This window comes from Zalophus californianus, chromosome 3 (assembly GCF_009762305.2).
Source record: "Zalophus californianus isolate mZalCal1 chromosome 3, mZalCal1.pri.v2, whole genome shotgun sequence".
Lineage (NCBI taxonomy): Eukaryota > Metazoa > Chordata > Mammalia > Carnivora > Otariidae > Zalophus > Zalophus californianus.
Genome location: NC_045597.1, coordinates 15980107 through 15998544, shown reverse-complemented (window position 1 = coordinate 15998544; position 18438 = coordinate 15980107). Strand labels below are relative to the sequence as shown.

The following is an 18438-nucleotide window of genomic DNA, read 5'->3' as shown; positions in this document are numbered from 1 at the left end:
CATCTGTTTCTTACCAGGACACAGACAAATATAGAACCTTTGTAAGAATTAGGAAAAGGCACCCGATGGGTACATGAGGGTTCATTATATGGTTGTCTCTGCTTTGGTATGCATTGAAATTTTTGAAAATAAAACAATTCCCAAAAAGAACAAAAAATAAAAATGTGTCCCTTCAGTGAATGGTGCCCTGCAGGTGCATTGCTCTGTGGGCACAGAATTCAGGCTGGATTCCAGCCAAACTCCCTCCCTCAGCGGGTGACTTTGTGCAGTGCATAAAATGCCCAGATGAATGTGGCAGCCCTCCAAAAGGATGGGTAGATCCCTAAAAGCTGGAAAATATCTTAAAGAGAAAGCAAATGTTGACTTGGGTCTTTAAGGATATTTGGGACTTAAATTGGAAAGTGCATTGCAAGCAAGGAATGCCCTGCAGGACAGGTGAGTATAAACTGTATACAGGCTGTAGATTCTGTTAGGCAAGGAGGGTACCTTGAAGGGATTGTTGCAGCATAAGAAAGTAGAGACAGGATGGAAATGGGCCTTGACAGCTGAGCTATAAAATGTGAATTGTCATTTGTGATCAACCACGCAGTATGGTGCACCATTTGGACACGTGGACTCTAAAACTAGACCTTCCTGACTTAGATCATGGTTTTGCCATCCATTAACTTTGCACAGCTACTCATCCTCACTCAGCCTCAGTTTTCTTTTTTGCAAAATGGAGATAAAATAGCATGCACCTCTTAGATGTGCAAGGGGGCTGAATTTTAAAATACCGATGAAGTGCTTAGCACGGTGCCTGACAGTAAGTACTTGGTAGACATCAACTACTATCACCAAAAGTTTTTCAACAGACGAGTAATTTGATGAAAACAATAGCTCATGAAGATTCGTCAGATCATGTGTGCAGGATGCACGAGAAAGGAAGAGGCAGGGAGGGAAGTCGGTTTGAGGCTGTTGTAGCATCTGCACTCTGGGAGAGCCACAGGAAATGAGGTAGAAGAAGCGGGTGCAGGGAGCTCTGGGAGAAAAAGAGAAGGAGGGCTGTAAATGGGTGAGTCGTGAGCATGAGGAGTCAGAGGGGCTCCAGACACTTTTCTGAGGTCTGTAGCCTCCACTGGTATAAATGCACATAGGCAGCTTGGACAGTTGGCTTTGAAGGACTGACAGTTTTAAAATTTTTGTACAAGTTAAAGGAATATGAATCTAAATTTGCCAGTAAAAGAATTAAAGAACCGTTAGATTTTACCCTTCTGCTTTGCCCAATATTGAATATTAGATCCAAGATACTGTTACCAAACAAAAACCCCAATGGACACCTCAAACATTCCAGTGCTAACTGGTCACACCTCCAATTGCCAAAGGGGTTTTTTTATATGCAGAAGTTCTTCTGATTAAAGTCTGAGGTAAGGCGTCCTCGGTTGAGATAGAGCATCCTCGTACAAGAGAATTCTCTAAGAGCATATGTAATTTACAAGTTCAATTCTTAGCAAAATTAACCAGAGGGCGGAGGAAGCTAGCAAGCCCTTGACTTTAGTATCTACCATTTGGAATAGAGGAGGAAAGTCGTTAATCTTAAGAAACAATTTCTGTAAGTCCCCAGTAGAAGATTCATTCGTGGGCAAGCCTCCCTACAAATTCAGTACCATTTTAAGAACCACCCTGAAACCACTTTTTAGCCATAGCTCCCCCTGAGAAAAGTTATCCCTTGTTTTCACTCTCTGGTCTTTCTTCGCAGGAGTCGAGCTCAGTTGTTGCAGATGTCCTGGCCCACTGTCAGAGACAGCACAGCACAGTCTGGTACCCAGGCCCCTCCTGCCTCATGTTAATCTGTTCTCTCCCTGTCGGCCTCACAGATACTTGCCCGAAATCATGAATGATGGGCTGACCAACCAGATTAACAACCCGGAGGTCGACGTGGACATCACACGGCCCGACACTTTCATCAGGCAGCAGATCATGGCTCTCCGTGTGATGACCAACAAACTAAAGAATGCGTACAATGGCAATGATGTCAACTTCCAGGACACGAGTAAGGAAGTCTTTATTGGTACCAATAACCTCCACAGTGAGAAACAGGTTGTAGATGATACCCCACTTTTTCTTCAAGAGCAATGTGTACCTTTAAATCTTGTGTCCTGCTTGCCCGGCCTGCAGAACTCTTTACAGTCCTTTGGACCAAAAGCTCTGATCCACAAAGCTTAGGATTCCACTAAAATCATAACTGGTCTTAAGGAATAGTTTCAGTGGATTACATCCAATGCTTCCCAAGCTAACATTGGGTCTCATTTGCCAGGTGATCCATTCCTGATCAAGCAACAAAGTAATGTTTTCATCTTCTTCTTCCCCCATCATCATTTACATCTCTGCCCCAAACTCTTATCCCCTTCTCCAACCACCAAAAGAAGAATGTTCTGAAGCTTCCTCAGACAAGGCTAGGTTGAAATCCCGGTTTTATCACTTCCTGACTGGGGTCTTAAGCAAATTATTTCTTGAGTCTCAAGTTTCTCTTCTATAGAATGGGGAACGTTCCAGCCTGTGAGGTCGGGTCTTTGGGAAGTTCATTTGCAGCCATCTGTGAAGGAGCTAAGATAATATCTCATGTGCCCTGGGTTCAACTGCGTTAGCTCTCCCTCTATCCAGTCCCTCACGTGTATGAACTGTAGACACTGGTCTCTGAAATATTGACAGAAATAATGAAATGCTGGTGCAACAGGACCCATGACTAGTTTATTAGCCATCCCAAAATATCAGCAGTGATTGGAAAGTCTAGTAAGTGAGCGTTAAATTAAATTTGGGGTTTGTGTAAGTGGTTTTAAGATGCGTAACTATACAAATTTGGGGGGGGTTATTTTATTGCTTTGGGTTTTTTTTTTTTAAAGATATGTATCCTTAAACAGAGTTCTTGGGAAAAGATTTCTTGAACATAAGCTGTGCAGTCACCAGTGATTCTCTAATTTGGTCACTGAAGCAAAAGATGATGCTTGTGTGCTTGAATTAATGAGATAGAAAGAAACAAGTTACAGATGGAGGACATTAAGTCATCCAAGTCTTAGCCAGCATCCTACCGAGTTGTCCCCTGCAGAAAATTTTTAGTGCTTTATTCCATTTTAAGCAACTCAAAAATTAATTTTCTAAATGCAAGATAATTGCCAACCCACTAGACTTTATTGCTGTAAGATTTCTGAGAGTCCTCCTATTATTTCTCCTCCTCTTCACTAAACCTCTTCTTTACCTCTTCAGAAGAGAACCTTCCACGAGGTGTTAGCCTTTGATGCTTCTCCCCTGCTTGTTCCTTAGTTTCGCTCCTCTGAATGCATCATCATCCTCTCTTTCTAACGAAATGCTTTATTATCTGGAGAATGACTATAGGAATAAATAATTCAAGATAATGTAAGAATTAGTTGAGGTTGGCCTTGTTTCTCTCTCCTCTCTGACCTAAAGAGGTTATGTACATGTCAGTCTGCAAAGCTTAGGGAACATCCTTGTGGAGAGATCACGCTCCACTTCCCCTCACAAGAAAATAAAAATTAACAACAGTTAAGAGCATCACTTAGCTCTAACCCAAGCCCCATATTTGGTCCTCCATTTTAGGATAGTGTCTGTTCTATAAAGCATTATCACATCTTACAACAATCATCATCCTTCCTGCCTTTGACATTTTAAAAAATCACCCCTTAAACTCCTGCGTTTCTGACTCCTTTTCAGAAAGAGATGGGGCCATTATTTTTCTCAGCTGGATCTCCTGTCATTATTTGCTTACTGCAGTTTTAATATTCTAAATCACTTTAATAATATCTTTGCAAAGGTTATATTACTTCTTGTTCATAATACCAGTGTTAAGAACAATTCCCTTAGCAGTTCTGGTATCTCTGAATTTAATTAATGGGCATTTCCCCCCTTGTAAAGGCCACTAAAGATAAATCCGAGAAAATGTTAAGAACCTGGTATAGTGTATTCAAGTGATCTTACCTGATATTTAGATGTCCCATTAAAAAAAAAAAAAAATCGTGCTGAGTTGTGCCTTGCTTATTCAGGGGGACCGTAGAAGAGTCCCTGCGTTACTTTGGCGGCACTTACGTAGTATCTAGCGCCCAAGATGGCGCCGGTATGCCAGGGGCAGCTCAACAAGCTCATCCTTGTTTTAGGCCAATAGGGAGGAATTTATTGAATGAATCTTTGAGCAAGTGGGGCAAACAGTAAATATCATTACCAGGTTCACAGTTTCCTCAGTTCTCCCAGACACATTATCTCATTTATACCCAACGATCCTGTGAAACAGATAGGAATATATTCATTTTTACAGCTGAGCAGCCAGAGCCACAGTGAGGCTCACCGGCTTGCCCTCGTTCACTTAAAGAAAAAAACGGCAGGTTAAAATCGAGGTCCTCTTTGCTGTAGGAACCATGTTTTTTTGTTCTTTGCTTTCCCATCAGGCCTCATTGCAAGTGCTGCGTTTGGTGCCCTCACACACTTCACCAGAATGGCTTCACACATACTCTACATGTAAATGCTATTGTCTGGATCTGTTGAGATAAGGAAAGGGACAGAAGTTGAGGAAACTTCCCAAGGCACATTTAATTATTCAGCGAGTAATTTTTGTGCACCTGCTGCACGCCAGGGACCGTTAAAGGCAGTGGAGATACAGAAGTGAACGGTATACACCACACGAAGTCTCTACCCTCCACAAGTGTACATTCTCACAGGGGACACAAGAAAACAAGCAAGTTAATACTACAGTTGCAAATGGCAATAAGTACTTTCACACAGCTAGAAACTGATGGAGACCGAACCGGGACCCAGGTCTGAGACACAGGGTTTGTGAAACAGGAAGGAACCAAGCGGTGAGAAGTGGGACTAGAGCAGGCCCAGAAGGCATGGCAGGCAAGTGGGAAGATGCCATGCTAAGAGGACATACGAGGTGGGCACCTGGGCATTGCTTTCAAGCAGGAATGGCAAACATTTTCTGTCAAGAGCCAGATATTAAGTACATTCAGCTTTGAATGCAGAATGAGACAATGCAGAAGTGAAGGGGGTGGTTTTGTTCCAGTATAACCTCATCCGTGGACACTGAGGTTTAGATTTCACACACACCCTACTCATACGTCACAAAATACTATTCTTAGTTGGATTTTTTTTTTTTTTAAATTGAAAACATAAAAACCATTCTTGGGTTATGGTCCCGACAAATACAAGCAGCTGTCCCTAGTCATCAACCTCGGGGTCAGAGGGAGAAGTTGGTTGAGATGGAGCTCATCCTCACTCTTAGAGAACAGAGGTGGAATCAAGTAGTCAAAATGCATAATAATATGTGCCTTTCACAACTATGTGCGCCTGTTCCTCAGGTTGCCTACTTAGCCGTCTTTGTTTACTTTAAACCTCATTTCAAAATCCTTTACCAAAGCACAGTATCTGCTGAGAACAATGGCCCCAAGATACAAAAGGAGCGAGGGACAGAATTTCTTAAAGCAATTTAAACATTAGCCAGAATATGAAATACCTCTCGAATGCCAACACGGTAGGGATGGCCCCTAACTGGATGTCAGTTAGCACTGTGTGTCAGACATCTCTTTTGGTCGGGTCGGCCCGCCCATCACAAACCTGCCCGCTAACAACAAACCCGTTGGGGGGGTTGGGAGGGGGAACGTCCCCTTCCACCCCCAGACCCAAATCTGATGGGTGCCCCCACTTCTTCCCAGTCCTGGTCTAACTTTCTTTCTCAATCCGCCCACGCCAGGCGATGAATCCAGCGGCTCGGGGAGCGGCAGTGGGTGCATGGATGATGTGTGTCCCACGGAGTTTGAGTTCGTCACCACAGAGGCCCCCGCGGTGGACCCCGACCGGAGAGAGGTGGACTCTTCGGCAGCCCAGCCCAGCCGCTCCCTGCTCTCAGGATCTCTGGTCTGCATCGTCCTGGCACTGCAGAGACTGTGCAGATAATCCTGGGTTTTTGGTCAGATGAAACTGCATTTTAGCTATCTGAATGGCCAACTCACTTCTTTTCTTACACTCTTGGACAATGGACCATGCCACAAAAACTTACCCGTTTTCTATGAGAAGAGACAGTACTGCACTCTGCCTCCCTTTCTGTTTGCCCAAAGAGTACTGGGTGCCACACTGGACTGCTTCCTCTTTCCTTCAGCTCTCTGTGGGGACCTTGTTTATTCTAGAGAATTCTTAACTCAAATCTTTCGTACCAGGAGATTTTCTTACCTTCATTTGCTTTTATGCTGCAGAAGTAAAGGAATCTCACGTTGTGAGTTTTTTTTTTGTTTAAAAAAAAAAAGGCAGGAAGAAAATAATTTTCCTTGTAAAATCAGGCCAAACCCCCAAGACAACCGCACTTTCGACAAAGGAGCCAATAAGAGAGAAAAATTAAAAAGCTTTAACACTGTAAGTTCAACATTGCCAGCCGACTCCCAGCATAAGCTTTTCTGTGATAAATTGGGTTTACAAAATGCTTTCGGGGAGAAAGTTTGAGATTTTTTTTTTAACGTGGTGAAAATACAGTGTTGTCTTGGAGGTATCGTCTTGCACTCTATCCACACAATACCAAACTGATTTGGGGGTACTGATACTAAATTTAGAATTCCATTGTTAACATGAGAGTAAAATTGCCACGACCCAGCACCTCTCTCTCACCTTGCCCAATTTCAATTTCAATGATGGCACCATTTTCCTTAATTCTCTTAAAGTCTGTCCCCTGTATCCAATGGGCACAGATTTTTCTCTTCATCTCCAGCAACTAGTGGACACTCCCATCAATTCATCCTCCTTAAGGGTCTGAATTGAAAATAATCTTCAGTGATACAATGGCTTTGCTCTAGCCACAGGTTGGACGTTAATTCAACGTTTCTGCCCCTGTGCTCATTACCGTCCCAAAATAAGAGTTCTTTTAATGAACTCATAAGCAATTAGATCCATAAGTGAGTTTTCATGTTTAATGGTTTGCTTTGTGTCAGTTGGTTTCTGCATCACAAGGGCATTCTCTTACAAAATAACTCACAACAAAAACCGTCAAGACAAAAAAAAAAAAAAAATATATATATATATATAGTATTGACATGGAGATTTCTTTCACTTTTTTAGTCTTAGTATGATCATCTATTTTTATATCTCTATATATATATAAATCACAGATTTTAACTTCTTAATTCCAAGCTCAGGGTTGACACACCTTTGTAACGAAAATGTTTTGTCAACCACCTCTTCTTGTTTTGTGCTGCTCAGAGAAGGGATTCCTCAACGATCTGTGAGCACCAAGAATCAAGAAAGAGAACTTTTTACGTATCTAATTGTCCGTTTCTTAAAAGTTTGCCAGGGCACACCCTTTTTTGCATGAGCGTGTTTTGTCCTGGGTGCTCCAGCTGGTACCGGGCTCACGGGGGGAGCCTTGGGCGTGCAGGACTCTCCTGGTGATGGAAACCGTAGAATGGTGTATACACACAAAAAACCATTGCTTCCATGTACGCCTTCAGCCTAGGATTCCTGCTTGGCACTTGGACTTGGACATAGGACCTAACTCAAGAGGCCACTTTAGAGCCACAAGCCTGACTGATCCTCCAAGTGTACCAAAGCCAGGCCCTATGCTCCCCCTGGTAGAGAGAAGCAAAATAAACCAAACTGGGGCTTTAGTCATACAGTTGGCTCTCCATGTGTTTCTTGGTTTTGATGATGATCTGGGGTTGGGAAAAGTAATGTTTCAAGACACCACCGTATGCCAGTCACATTTTATTTAACCCATTGGCAGAAATGGCATGTAAATGGTATTTTTTGATCTTCGCTCCCATCAAAATTATAATTAGTTGTTGATTTAGTCCTCACATTTAAGTAGAACACATGCGGCACAATAGTATTAAGTATATTTGAGCACTTTTGCAAAACTGCAAAGTATTTAGAAGCATCTATTGCTATTTTATGCCTAGGGAAATATAAAAAGTAGGATTCTGTGAGACTTTGTGGCATCTTTTCATTTAATTATCTTTATGAAATTAACACCTGATCTAATTCAGCATTGCATACTTCTAGAAAACCATCCATTTCACTGCCAAACTTCGGCTTCCTATCACCAATTACACAGAAAACATCTCTATGAAGGACCAATCATTTATGTTGCCCATTTCATTGTATGTTCAGAAATCAGTATTGTCTTTCACCAATAATTAAGGTGCAATACAAATTAAATCAATTTTGATTTTCCAGAATATTTGACTAATAACTTGTTTTTATGGCTTTAAACTCCGAGTCTTTCCTTTTTTCAATATTTCTGCATTGTCTTCTGTGAAGTAGATCAGAATGCCTTGTTTCCTCTGTGCTTTCACCCCCAAAAGGCTTTGTGCATGTGTATGAATACACATTATACTAATGAATGTGAACCCATGCTCCGTATACACTAAACACACAGATAATATATAAACTCCTGCTTCATTTGTTTCAACACCTTCACGATTGATAATATTCATATTGGTGAGATAACAGTGATCCATACGAGCCAGGCAGAGAGCTGAAATGACTATCAGTTAATGATGCCACAACATTCATCCCCTGCATGGATGTGGTCAAAATATTATTCAAATCGCACTTCCTAGTTTTTATCATCATCCGACTGTGTTGTACGATTTTCAGACCAATGTAACGTGAGACTTGCTTTCTGTCCTGAGGGAATTGGTTTAATCTAGTTATCCCATTTCAGTAAGTATTTCAGCATTCCTCCTCTCCCCTGCCCCCTGCCACGTTAATTTCTCTCGTCTCAACATAGCGATCGGAGATGAAAGGATGCTCCATTATTTCTCCCGATCTGCCCTCATTTGCTTTGATGTCCCCTAAATTCTCTAATCACATCACAACCTCTGTTAGGAGTAGGGAGGAATGGGCTCACTTGAAATCAGACACTAGAAATTGTTGGGTGACGCTCATGACCGCAAACACTTAGCTTTATTGAAGTGCCTCTCTTTACATGTTCTTTAGTTATAATATGTATTTTTCTAACAGAAATACACGTCTGTAACTGGTGTATATTATACTTTGTATATGTTATAACAAAAGCTAAACAGAGGCTAAAGTCTTTAGCAGAGAAGAATGAATTGCAAATTCATGAATAAGAGCTCTGCTTATGGTTCTGTATCGAAGGGTAGCCATGACAGCCTTCTGTCACCTTAATGAAGATCAAGTGGGTACTCTGATGACCGCCATCACAGAACAACGTTACCACTAGCAATCAGACTCCCTTACGGTGATTTACCCAGAGAAGTAACTGGTATTACCTACTTTCATTGTAAGGGTTAGGAAATGCTACTTTGTCTACACTGAAAAACACTATTAAGTAGTAATTGTAAAAGTAACATTCTGTAAATCAAACACATTGAAAATATTATTGGACACAGAACCCTGATATTTAATTTATATTCCCTGCTGCAGACATTAGCCTACTTTAATGCTTTAGCCATTACATACATGTTTTGGCTACACACTGAACACCAACTAAAGTCCCCAAGGAGGAATAGAAACTTAGCAAATTCCTGAGTTGTGACTCTTTTATGGCTTCTCTCCGCAAGGCTAATTATCAGGTAGTTTGATTACAGGTGGAAGTGTTAGCAAATGTAAGTTTTGACTTACCCAAAACTTGCAGAAATACAAACTCATTTTTATTTACTTACAGTCACTAATAGACCTGACTTTTAACTTAGAAGAGGGTGTGTGAGGGGAGTGTGGGGGAGCAGTTTAGCTTTGCCAAGAGAAGAGTAAAGGAGACCATAACTTATACATTTGCAACGTGTTTCTCCTTGGTGGAGACATTAGCCAGTGTTTAGTTTCAGGCCAAGTTATACAAATAGAGTATTGATTTGTATGCATTCTGGAGCCTTGCTGCATCACGGTTTGCTATGGCGTGGGACTCAGCCTAGCCTGGGGCTATTTGAACCTCATTCAAAGTTGAATAGTTACTCGAATCTTTGACATTGCCTTGTAATGAGGGACTTCCATGAGAAGACACCTGATGATGGATAATAGTGAGGTCTCTGTGTGCATATGCATAATATATATGCAGGACAAATGTGTGCACCAATCAAACCTAAAATTTTATGTGACTGTCAAATGAGTATTACTTGGGTTAAGATTTTTCATTTCTGATTTGGATAGAAAATTGCTATTAATCTTGTATTAAAATAGTTTTTAAAAATCTACCAGTGCCCTTTCTGCATTTTCTTAATTATTGTCATAGTCTACATTTCAGAGTTTTTGAATTTCTCTTTGTTTGATACCTTTTTAGAAACTGCAATATTAAAAGAAAGAAAAAGAACCATAGATTAAATCAGCACCACTCATCTAAATATCCTTGGCTTTTGAAATCATGAACTTTTAGAACTTTGGAACATTTGAGAGTTTCCAAATGTGTCTGGAAGATTCTCTCCTTTTGTATTGGTTTCTTCTTTAAGATAAAATTTAGTGGCTTGAGAACTGATGTCAATACTTTAGCAATGAGGTAAAAAAAATTAAGATAAAATGTGAAAAGACTAACCATTTCCAAATTCAGCAAATTGCATTGATTTTTCTATTTCTGAAAGTTTCCATGCTATCAGGAACGCTAAATATTGTATGACATGCTAAAGATTCATTTAACAGGTATTTATTAAACTCCTACTCTGTGCTAAAACTGCTCGAGGCGCTGATCACTGGTTATCAAAACCACCAGCTGGAAATTATTCATTCTCTATACAATTAACCATGATTACTACAAATACATCACTTATTTCAAGAATGCTCTTTTAAATAAAGGAAACCATATAAATAAAGTTATCAAGACTACAATGTTTAACCGTAAGCAATATTTTAATTTAGTTCGTATTATTACTATTTTGGTTTCTAATGAGAAAAGTGATTTCTACATAAGAATTAAGAAACTTAAGGATAATTCCATATATAAAACCAGAATATAACAAATTTTATTTGGAATTCAACTGAACCCAATTTGATGGAAAGGAAAAACATCGAAATGATCTTGGGAAAAAAAATAATAAAACCACCACAGAGCCCTTTATCAGGTAACAACAATATTTATTTTAATTTGCTCTTTGGATAAATATACTCACAAATATGAAAGATGGCATTAATTTTTAAAATACCAACTTGCAAAGTAGTGACAATTAGACACGGATTATTGTTTTCGGCTCAAGAGCTAGAAAGATGCACCCACAAGTTTGTCTATTCAAACAGACGTTCACAATTCATTTAGTGTGGATGCATTTCCATTCCATAGACATATTTATTTGTTTATGTAAACACGTGGCCAAACATATTTTGTTGGCTCGTAAATGGGGCACACAGCAAAGCCGGGAGGAAATAGATGCCTGCCTTTATAGCTTGCTTAAGGAGTTCATTCTCCTTCACACCTCGAAACATAAAGTAGAGCAAGAAAATGGAAATTTTACCCTGTGAGTGCTCACGTTCGTAGAGAAGCAGAAAGACGAACAAACTGACTTAAGACAAGTGTTAGAGTATTTACCCTAGATAAAACATCTGCTCTTCAATAGGAAAGAGCATCTGTGGATTTTAAAAATAAAGGGAAAATTTGACTTAGGCAATAATAGTCATCCATTCTTTCAAAGGATGTGTAATGAGCAATGTAATGAGCAATAGTGCTGGGTGTCAGACCAAGGCATCAAGATTTCTGCTCTCAGACAACTTACATCCAGGTAGGTAAGAGACAGACAACTCGCAAGTAAATAATAAACAAGATGACATCAGAAAGGAGAGATGCCATGATGGAACTAGTACAGGAAATGGGACAGTGATTGAGGAGGAGACTCTCCAGGAGATGCTCCCCAGGTGATACTCGAGCTGTGATCTCATGACAGGAGGGAGACAGCCATGTGCAGACCTGGGTGCAGAGAGTTCCAGGCAGAGAACAAGCAAATACAAAGATCTCTGTCCAGGAATGATCTTTGGGTACTCCTGAGTGGCTGGGGACTAGTAAGTGAGCTGCCGGGTGGTGGGAGATGGGTGAAGAGCTAAATGGCAGCTATATTAGGCAGAATGGTCAAAGTCATGATCCTTTGCCACCCGGTAAAGCCAGAGCCATAAAAGGATCCGTCCCTATAGCAGCAGCCCTGCTGGTGGCCCTTAAGAGTATTTTAAGGCACCTTTTAGCAAGGAACTATGCTAAGATCTTTATGTACTTGATCTTTATAGGATTTCTATGATGTAGGAATAATAACGCCCATTTTATAACGAATAAAATGAATCACAGTGAGCTTAATTAACTTGCCTAGTCACCTAGGTGAGGCCAAAGGAACCGAGATCTGTAATAACTAGGCAGAAAAGTGGCAGTATGTAAGGATAATTTGGGTGTTTTATTATAAGTACAAGAAAATTATCCAAGGGTGTTCTGAGACTTGGCAACGAGTGTGGGAACAGGAATCCATAGATGTTTACTTGCACAGAGGGTAATATTAAAATTTTATTCTGAGATGAAGTGCCATTTGGTGGCATTTGTTGGTTTTTTTTTTTCAAAATTAAAATCCAAAGTAAATAAACTACTGATTCCAGGTTCTTGCATAGTTTTGAACTTAAGGCCAGTGTGAACCAAAGTTTGATGCCTAGGGAGGAACATGTGTATCAAATCTGCTTTCCCTTTGTTTGTTAATTTGGCTTACACTTCATAGTCACAGACAGCATATCATCCACATCCACTTCCCAGGATTCCTCCCATGCATTAGCCTTGTCTATCACTTATTTATCCATGCAGGTGGTCAAGTGGACTCTAAACATAAATCAGAACAATCCAACAAGTAGTCAGTTCAAACAGACAACTAGTCAGGCTGCTTTGTTGACTAAACTGACTGTTACAAGATCTTGTGAAGTCTATGACATTGAAGATCCAGCCAAATCGAAGTCCTGGTGATCACTTTCACAGTTAAAATAAAGACCAAAGTGCAGGGCACCCCCTTGTGCCTTTCTTCCTCATTGAGTTGACACTCCTTTTATTGTTAGATCCCACCTCATGTCACTGCCCTCCTTCCCTGAGAGAACTGGGCTTATTGATGACAGATTTTTATCCCTCTTGAAAAGGTACTCTTTAGCCATCTCATAAAGCTAAGTGAATGTCAAATCAAAGAAAAGTTTGTCTACAAAACTCTGTTTCTCTTTTGAGATATAAAATGCCTTATTCTTAAATAAAGCATTTCACCCCAAAGGCAGCTTTAAAACTCATTTTATTTCATAATCTTTTCCACGCCTCCATGAAGTAGGCAGGAACTACTACCCTTATTTTACATAACAGAGAAGCTACCATGGTCTTATCAGTATGTCTACTCTCTCCCTTTTTCCTTTTGCGTTGTCCCACACCGAGTCCACCCAAATCTTAAAGGATCCGATGTAAATCATTTGGGCTTTTATCAGCCTCTTGCTAATTTACACAACCAGCCCAGCAGCTCAGCCACAGGAACCCACGTCTGGTAGAATAATACCCTAACGGTCTTCCAATTCATCTCTGATCCTGAATCACGTATTGTGAATTAGCACAGACCGAGTTCCTGCACATGAAAAATTAGACGTCCCCAAATTATATTAAGCCAAAGAAATGTCACCAGAATGGCTTTATTAAAAGCTTGTTAGTGACATAGTACTGATTTTATTGGTTTTTATTTGAACCATTTCTTGTGAATGAGCATGATAAGGTGAATTTTCTATGCCAAATATAAGCCCAGGTTCTATACATTTGTTTGTTTTTGAGCTTGAGGGCCTCTCCTTTCTTTTTGAATGTAAAAGAGAAAATTTTATATTGAATATTATGTCCATAGACAGAGAGCATGAGCCATGAGAAATGTGCAAGCAAAATGATTTCTCTAGGAAGGAAATAAGGACTTTCCTTACATCCGAAATGTTTCTTCCTTTGAAGCAGTCCTATGATCTTTCCCCTCCTGTACCTCATGAGCAGGGAGGGTGATGTAGCTTGCACAGAGGAGGTAAAATGAAGAAAGAGAAAAGAATAGAAATCCAGTGCCATTTGAAACACATGATGCTTCCTACATTTATCTGACCATTCCTGAACCTTCACTGTGAGTGTCCTGAAAAAGAAATCTCAGAGAAAGGCCAAGAAGCTATGAAAAGGTGCTCAACATGACTAATCAACAGGGAAATGAAAATCAAAACCACAATAAACTATCACCTCACACCCCCCCAAAAAAGGCGGGGGGACAATAACAACGCTGGTGAAGATGCAGGGAAGTGGGAACCCTTGTGCACTGTTGGTGGGAATGGAAAATGGTACAGCCACCATGGAAAATGCTTGGAAGAAGAGTGTGCTTTTTCCTTAAAAAATCTAAACATAGAGTTACCATATGACTCAGCAATACCAACCAGAATTGAGAACAGGATCTTGAAGAGATATTAACACTCCCATGTTCATTGCAGCATTATTCACAATAGCCAAGAGGTAGACGCAACCTAAGTGTCCATCAATGGATGAATGAATAATTTTAAAAACGTGGTACATACATACATACAGCAGAATCCTAGTCAGTCTTAAAAAAGAAGGAAAAACTGGGAAGAAATCAGAGAGGGAGACAAACCATGAGAGACTCTTGACTCTAGAAAACAAATTGAGGGTTGCAGAAGGGGAGGCGGATGGGTGGATGGGGTAACTGGGTGATGGGCATTAAGGAGGGCACGTGATGTGATGAGCACTGGGTGTTATACGCAAATGATGAATCATTGAACACTACATCTGAAACTAATGATGTACTATATGTTGGCTAACTGAATTTAAATATGAAAAAAGAAGGAAGTCCTGTCATACGCTACAACACAGATGAAACTTGAAGACATTATGCTCAGTGAAATGGGCCAGTCACAGAAAGATGAATACTGCATGATTCTACTTTTATGCAGCATCTAACTCTGTCAGGCTCCTAGAAACAAGAAATAGAATGCTGGTTGCCAGGGGCAGGGGGAAGGGCAAAGGAGAGTTGTTGTTCAATGAATATAGAGTTTGAGTTTTGCGATATGAAAAGATTCTAAAGGTCTGTTGCACAACAATGTACATAGAGTTAACACTACTGTATTATACACTTAAAAATTATTAAGATGGTAAGCTTTATGCTATGTATTTTTTTTTACCATAATAAAGATAAGTAAATAAATCAGAATACATGTGCCCTGTTCCCAAGACATCTAGGGTCTAGTATAACGGTGGGAATACCAAACAAAGTCATACCAGCTGACTGTATAATTACATATGATGAGTGTGGTGATAAAGGCTTCCACCAAGCACCATTGGAGTGAAGAGATAGGCAGGGGTGTTGTGGAAAGAGAACTGGTTAACAAAAGATAAAAGAAATAAAAAAAGAAAGAAAGAAATCACAGAAGAACTATGGTACGTTGAATGAATAAACACTCTTCTCCCTCACGAGGCATAAATAAGAAGACTGTATGTCCCAAATCATCTGAGACAGTTATATCTGCTGTCTCAATACAACAATTAACAGTACTTCTTTCGCTCTCCAGAGATTTCCTGGTTTGAATGGTAAATTGTATGGTCACCCCATATATGAATAATGGCTATCCAGAAGATCAATTTACATGTAAATGTATATGACACCTTATAATTTTTCCAAAATACCCACCCAGCTGAGGAAGTACCGGGTAATGTTATGCACAACTAAACTTCTGACTTAAATCCACCCTGTCTACTTGGAAAACATCTGGAATCAGAATCAAAAATCCAAAGACGACTCTGACATTGTCAAGGACACTGTATGATCCCAACTCACAAATGTCCAGCTCTAAACACTAGCCAGGTTTCCTCTCAAAATGGACCATACTTGGAACTTGATCCCCAGGCGACTCCTCCTGCTTTTTAGCAATTTTGCTGTATGTGTCAATTGGCGCCGCCCCAGAAGTTGTATTTTGGTTCCATTTGCTGCTGCTGGAAAGCTATGATTTGAGGCACGTCTTCTTCATTTGCCGAACTTAGCGGCCCCGTAACAGCTACAATCATTGTCTTTTGTGTTTTGAGTCACAGGCACAATCAATGTCTTGACTGCTGTTGCTAACTTGGCCATCTAGATAATCTTTCTCAACCTTTCTCCTGCCCTATCATGCAGGACACATCAAGTGGTGCCAATAATCTCCTATGCATTCAATGCAACCCCATCCTTTCTCTGCCACTCAGATGAGCGTACCAGAGTGCAAGGAAGCTATCACAGAGCTACTGAGGCGTTCGTTCCAACTTACAGTCATTCATAAATTTTACTCACTCAATTCTTATTTCTAACAAACTACTTGCAACACTTTCCAACAGATTCCTACTTTGGATTTATAAAACCATGCACTGTTCCACCTAACATCTGGGAGGCCATGTTCCAGAGAGAAAAAAGTGTGATATAAAAAGTGCCACCTGCTGATACCCAACATATAAAGAGATACCCCTTAGACCGAAGGCCACTGGCAGAAAAGAACTTACTTTTTGATTAAGTCACTCAGCCCTTCAAAGGGTACCTTGAGCTCCGTTTTTTGCAGAAGCACTTATTCTTCAAGATATTCATTAAAAAATGGTTGGGTATAAATGTGTAGGTTTGCACTCTCCACAAAACAGAGATGAAAGTTGCTATTAGAATTAAAAACACGACACAAAAAAAATTATACAAGACTTGCAAAATCTAGCCAACCATCTAAATTCAGTTCATATATTTATACTGTGATATATATTTGGGAGAACATATAACCGATCAAGATATATCCCCCCTCCTCTAGGAGAAAATAATAGCACGTACTAAAAAATAGTAACAAAAGCAATACCAAAAATAACAATGCTAGGAATTGTTCTAAGCCTTTCCCTCGTATTAATTCATTTTAATCTGCAAATAAAATGTTCTTTAAAAATGTAGGTACCATTATTTTCCTCATGAAGACAGATGAAGAAACCAAGGCACAGGTTAGCTAAATGACTCCCCAAAGTCCCCTGTAGCTAGAAATTAGAGTATATTTTAAAAAAATACTGAAATCGTTATTGACAACTGCCAAGATATGGAATTGTCCACCAACAGATGAATGGATAAAGGAGGCGTGGTGTGTATTTACACAATGGAATATCATTCAGCTGTGAGAAAAGAAGAAATCCTGTATTTGTGATCATGTGGTTGGACCTTGAGGGCATTATGCTAAGTGGAATAAATCAGACAGAGAAAGACAAATACGGTATGAGATCACGTATGTGGAATCTAAAAAAGTTGAACTGATAGAAACAGAGAGTAGAATGGTGGTTACCAGGGGCTGGGGCTGGGGCAAATAGGAAGATGGTGGTCAAAGATCTAAGATAATCGAGTTATAAGATAAATAAATTCTGGGACTTCAGTGTAGAGCATGGTGATTATAGTTAATACTGTATCATATATTTGAAAGTGCTAAGAGACTAGATCTTAAATGTTCTCACCACAAACGAAGGAATGTGACAAGATGGAGGTGTAGGCTAATGCTGTTGCTTGAAGAGGTACACAGCTCTGAATGAATGGAGGCAAAGTTCTACATGCCGTGCAGGAGCAGAAAGGAAGGAGGGAGGCTACCTTCTGGAAATAATGATCTAGTGGGGGCTCCATTGCAGGCAAAGTACGTGAAAAATCGTCAATGATCATCTCATTTCCATATATGCTTTTACTCTGCCAAGATCTTAAAAATGGTGTTTCCTGCAAGTACCCTGGGGTCTGGGGAAAATGCATACATAACTCTGGGAGGATATACTTAAAGCCATATGTGCAAGCATATAAATATATATGGGTTAGAATAATTGATCATATAGAGATCTGGGTTTTCTCCCCCAATTCCCTATACTCCACAGAAACAAACAAGGCAAAATATTGACTCGCAAAATTCTCATTCAATCTTAAAGTCTGGGTGACATTAAGATAAACCACAGTGGCTTTGCGCTGTTCATGAGATCATCTAACCTCTTGACGGAATTACAGCTTTATAATCCTACCCCCTCTCTTTATTACCCTATGTACAGCACTCCATTAGCTAGAGTGCAGTCAGAAAAAAACCTTCCCAGCTGCTGAATTACCCTAATCACAATTCTTTTCTTACCTTGCCCGCTCTGGGCTGCAGGGCGGGGGAAGGAGCAGAAGATGGAGGGGAGGAGAGAGCTGATGTTTCAGTGACAACTAGAAGAAGGTGCTTGACATTTCTTCCCTGCTCTTAGTCAGCATGACAGCCCATTCAGTCTCCACCTCGCCCAAGCCTGTATTAACCCAGTGTGGAATATGGCAATTTCCTAAGCCACGGTCATTAAAGTAAATACCATTTCTCCCCATAAGTCTCCCTTTAGCTGCTGCATTCCTTGTGCTTGTTTAGCTCATGATATTTCATGCCAGATATTTTAGAGACAGTGCTCAAGTGCAAATGGCCAAGCAGCTAGATTGTGAAATGCCATGCTCCCATCCATCAGGGGAA

General features: G+C 40.2%; 1 protein-coding gene across 1 annotated transcript in view; it reads left to right on the top strand.

The window, feature by feature from the left end:
• The window catches only part of GPC6 (glypican 6), a 1077716-nt gene extending 1067398 nt beyond the window's left edge, over positions 1 to 10318 (top strand). Inside the window, exons 8-9 of the mRNA XM_027590888.2 lie at positions 1854 to 2029; positions 5735 to 10318. Of these exons, the coding sequence (XP_027446689.1) occupies positions 1854 to 2029; positions 5735 to 5937 (379 nt within the window). The 3' untranslated portion in view covers positions 5938 to 10318. The remainder of the gene's footprint in view (positions 1 to 1853; positions 2030 to 5734) is intronic.
• The last annotated feature ends 8120 nt before the right edge of the window (positions 10319 to 18438 follow it).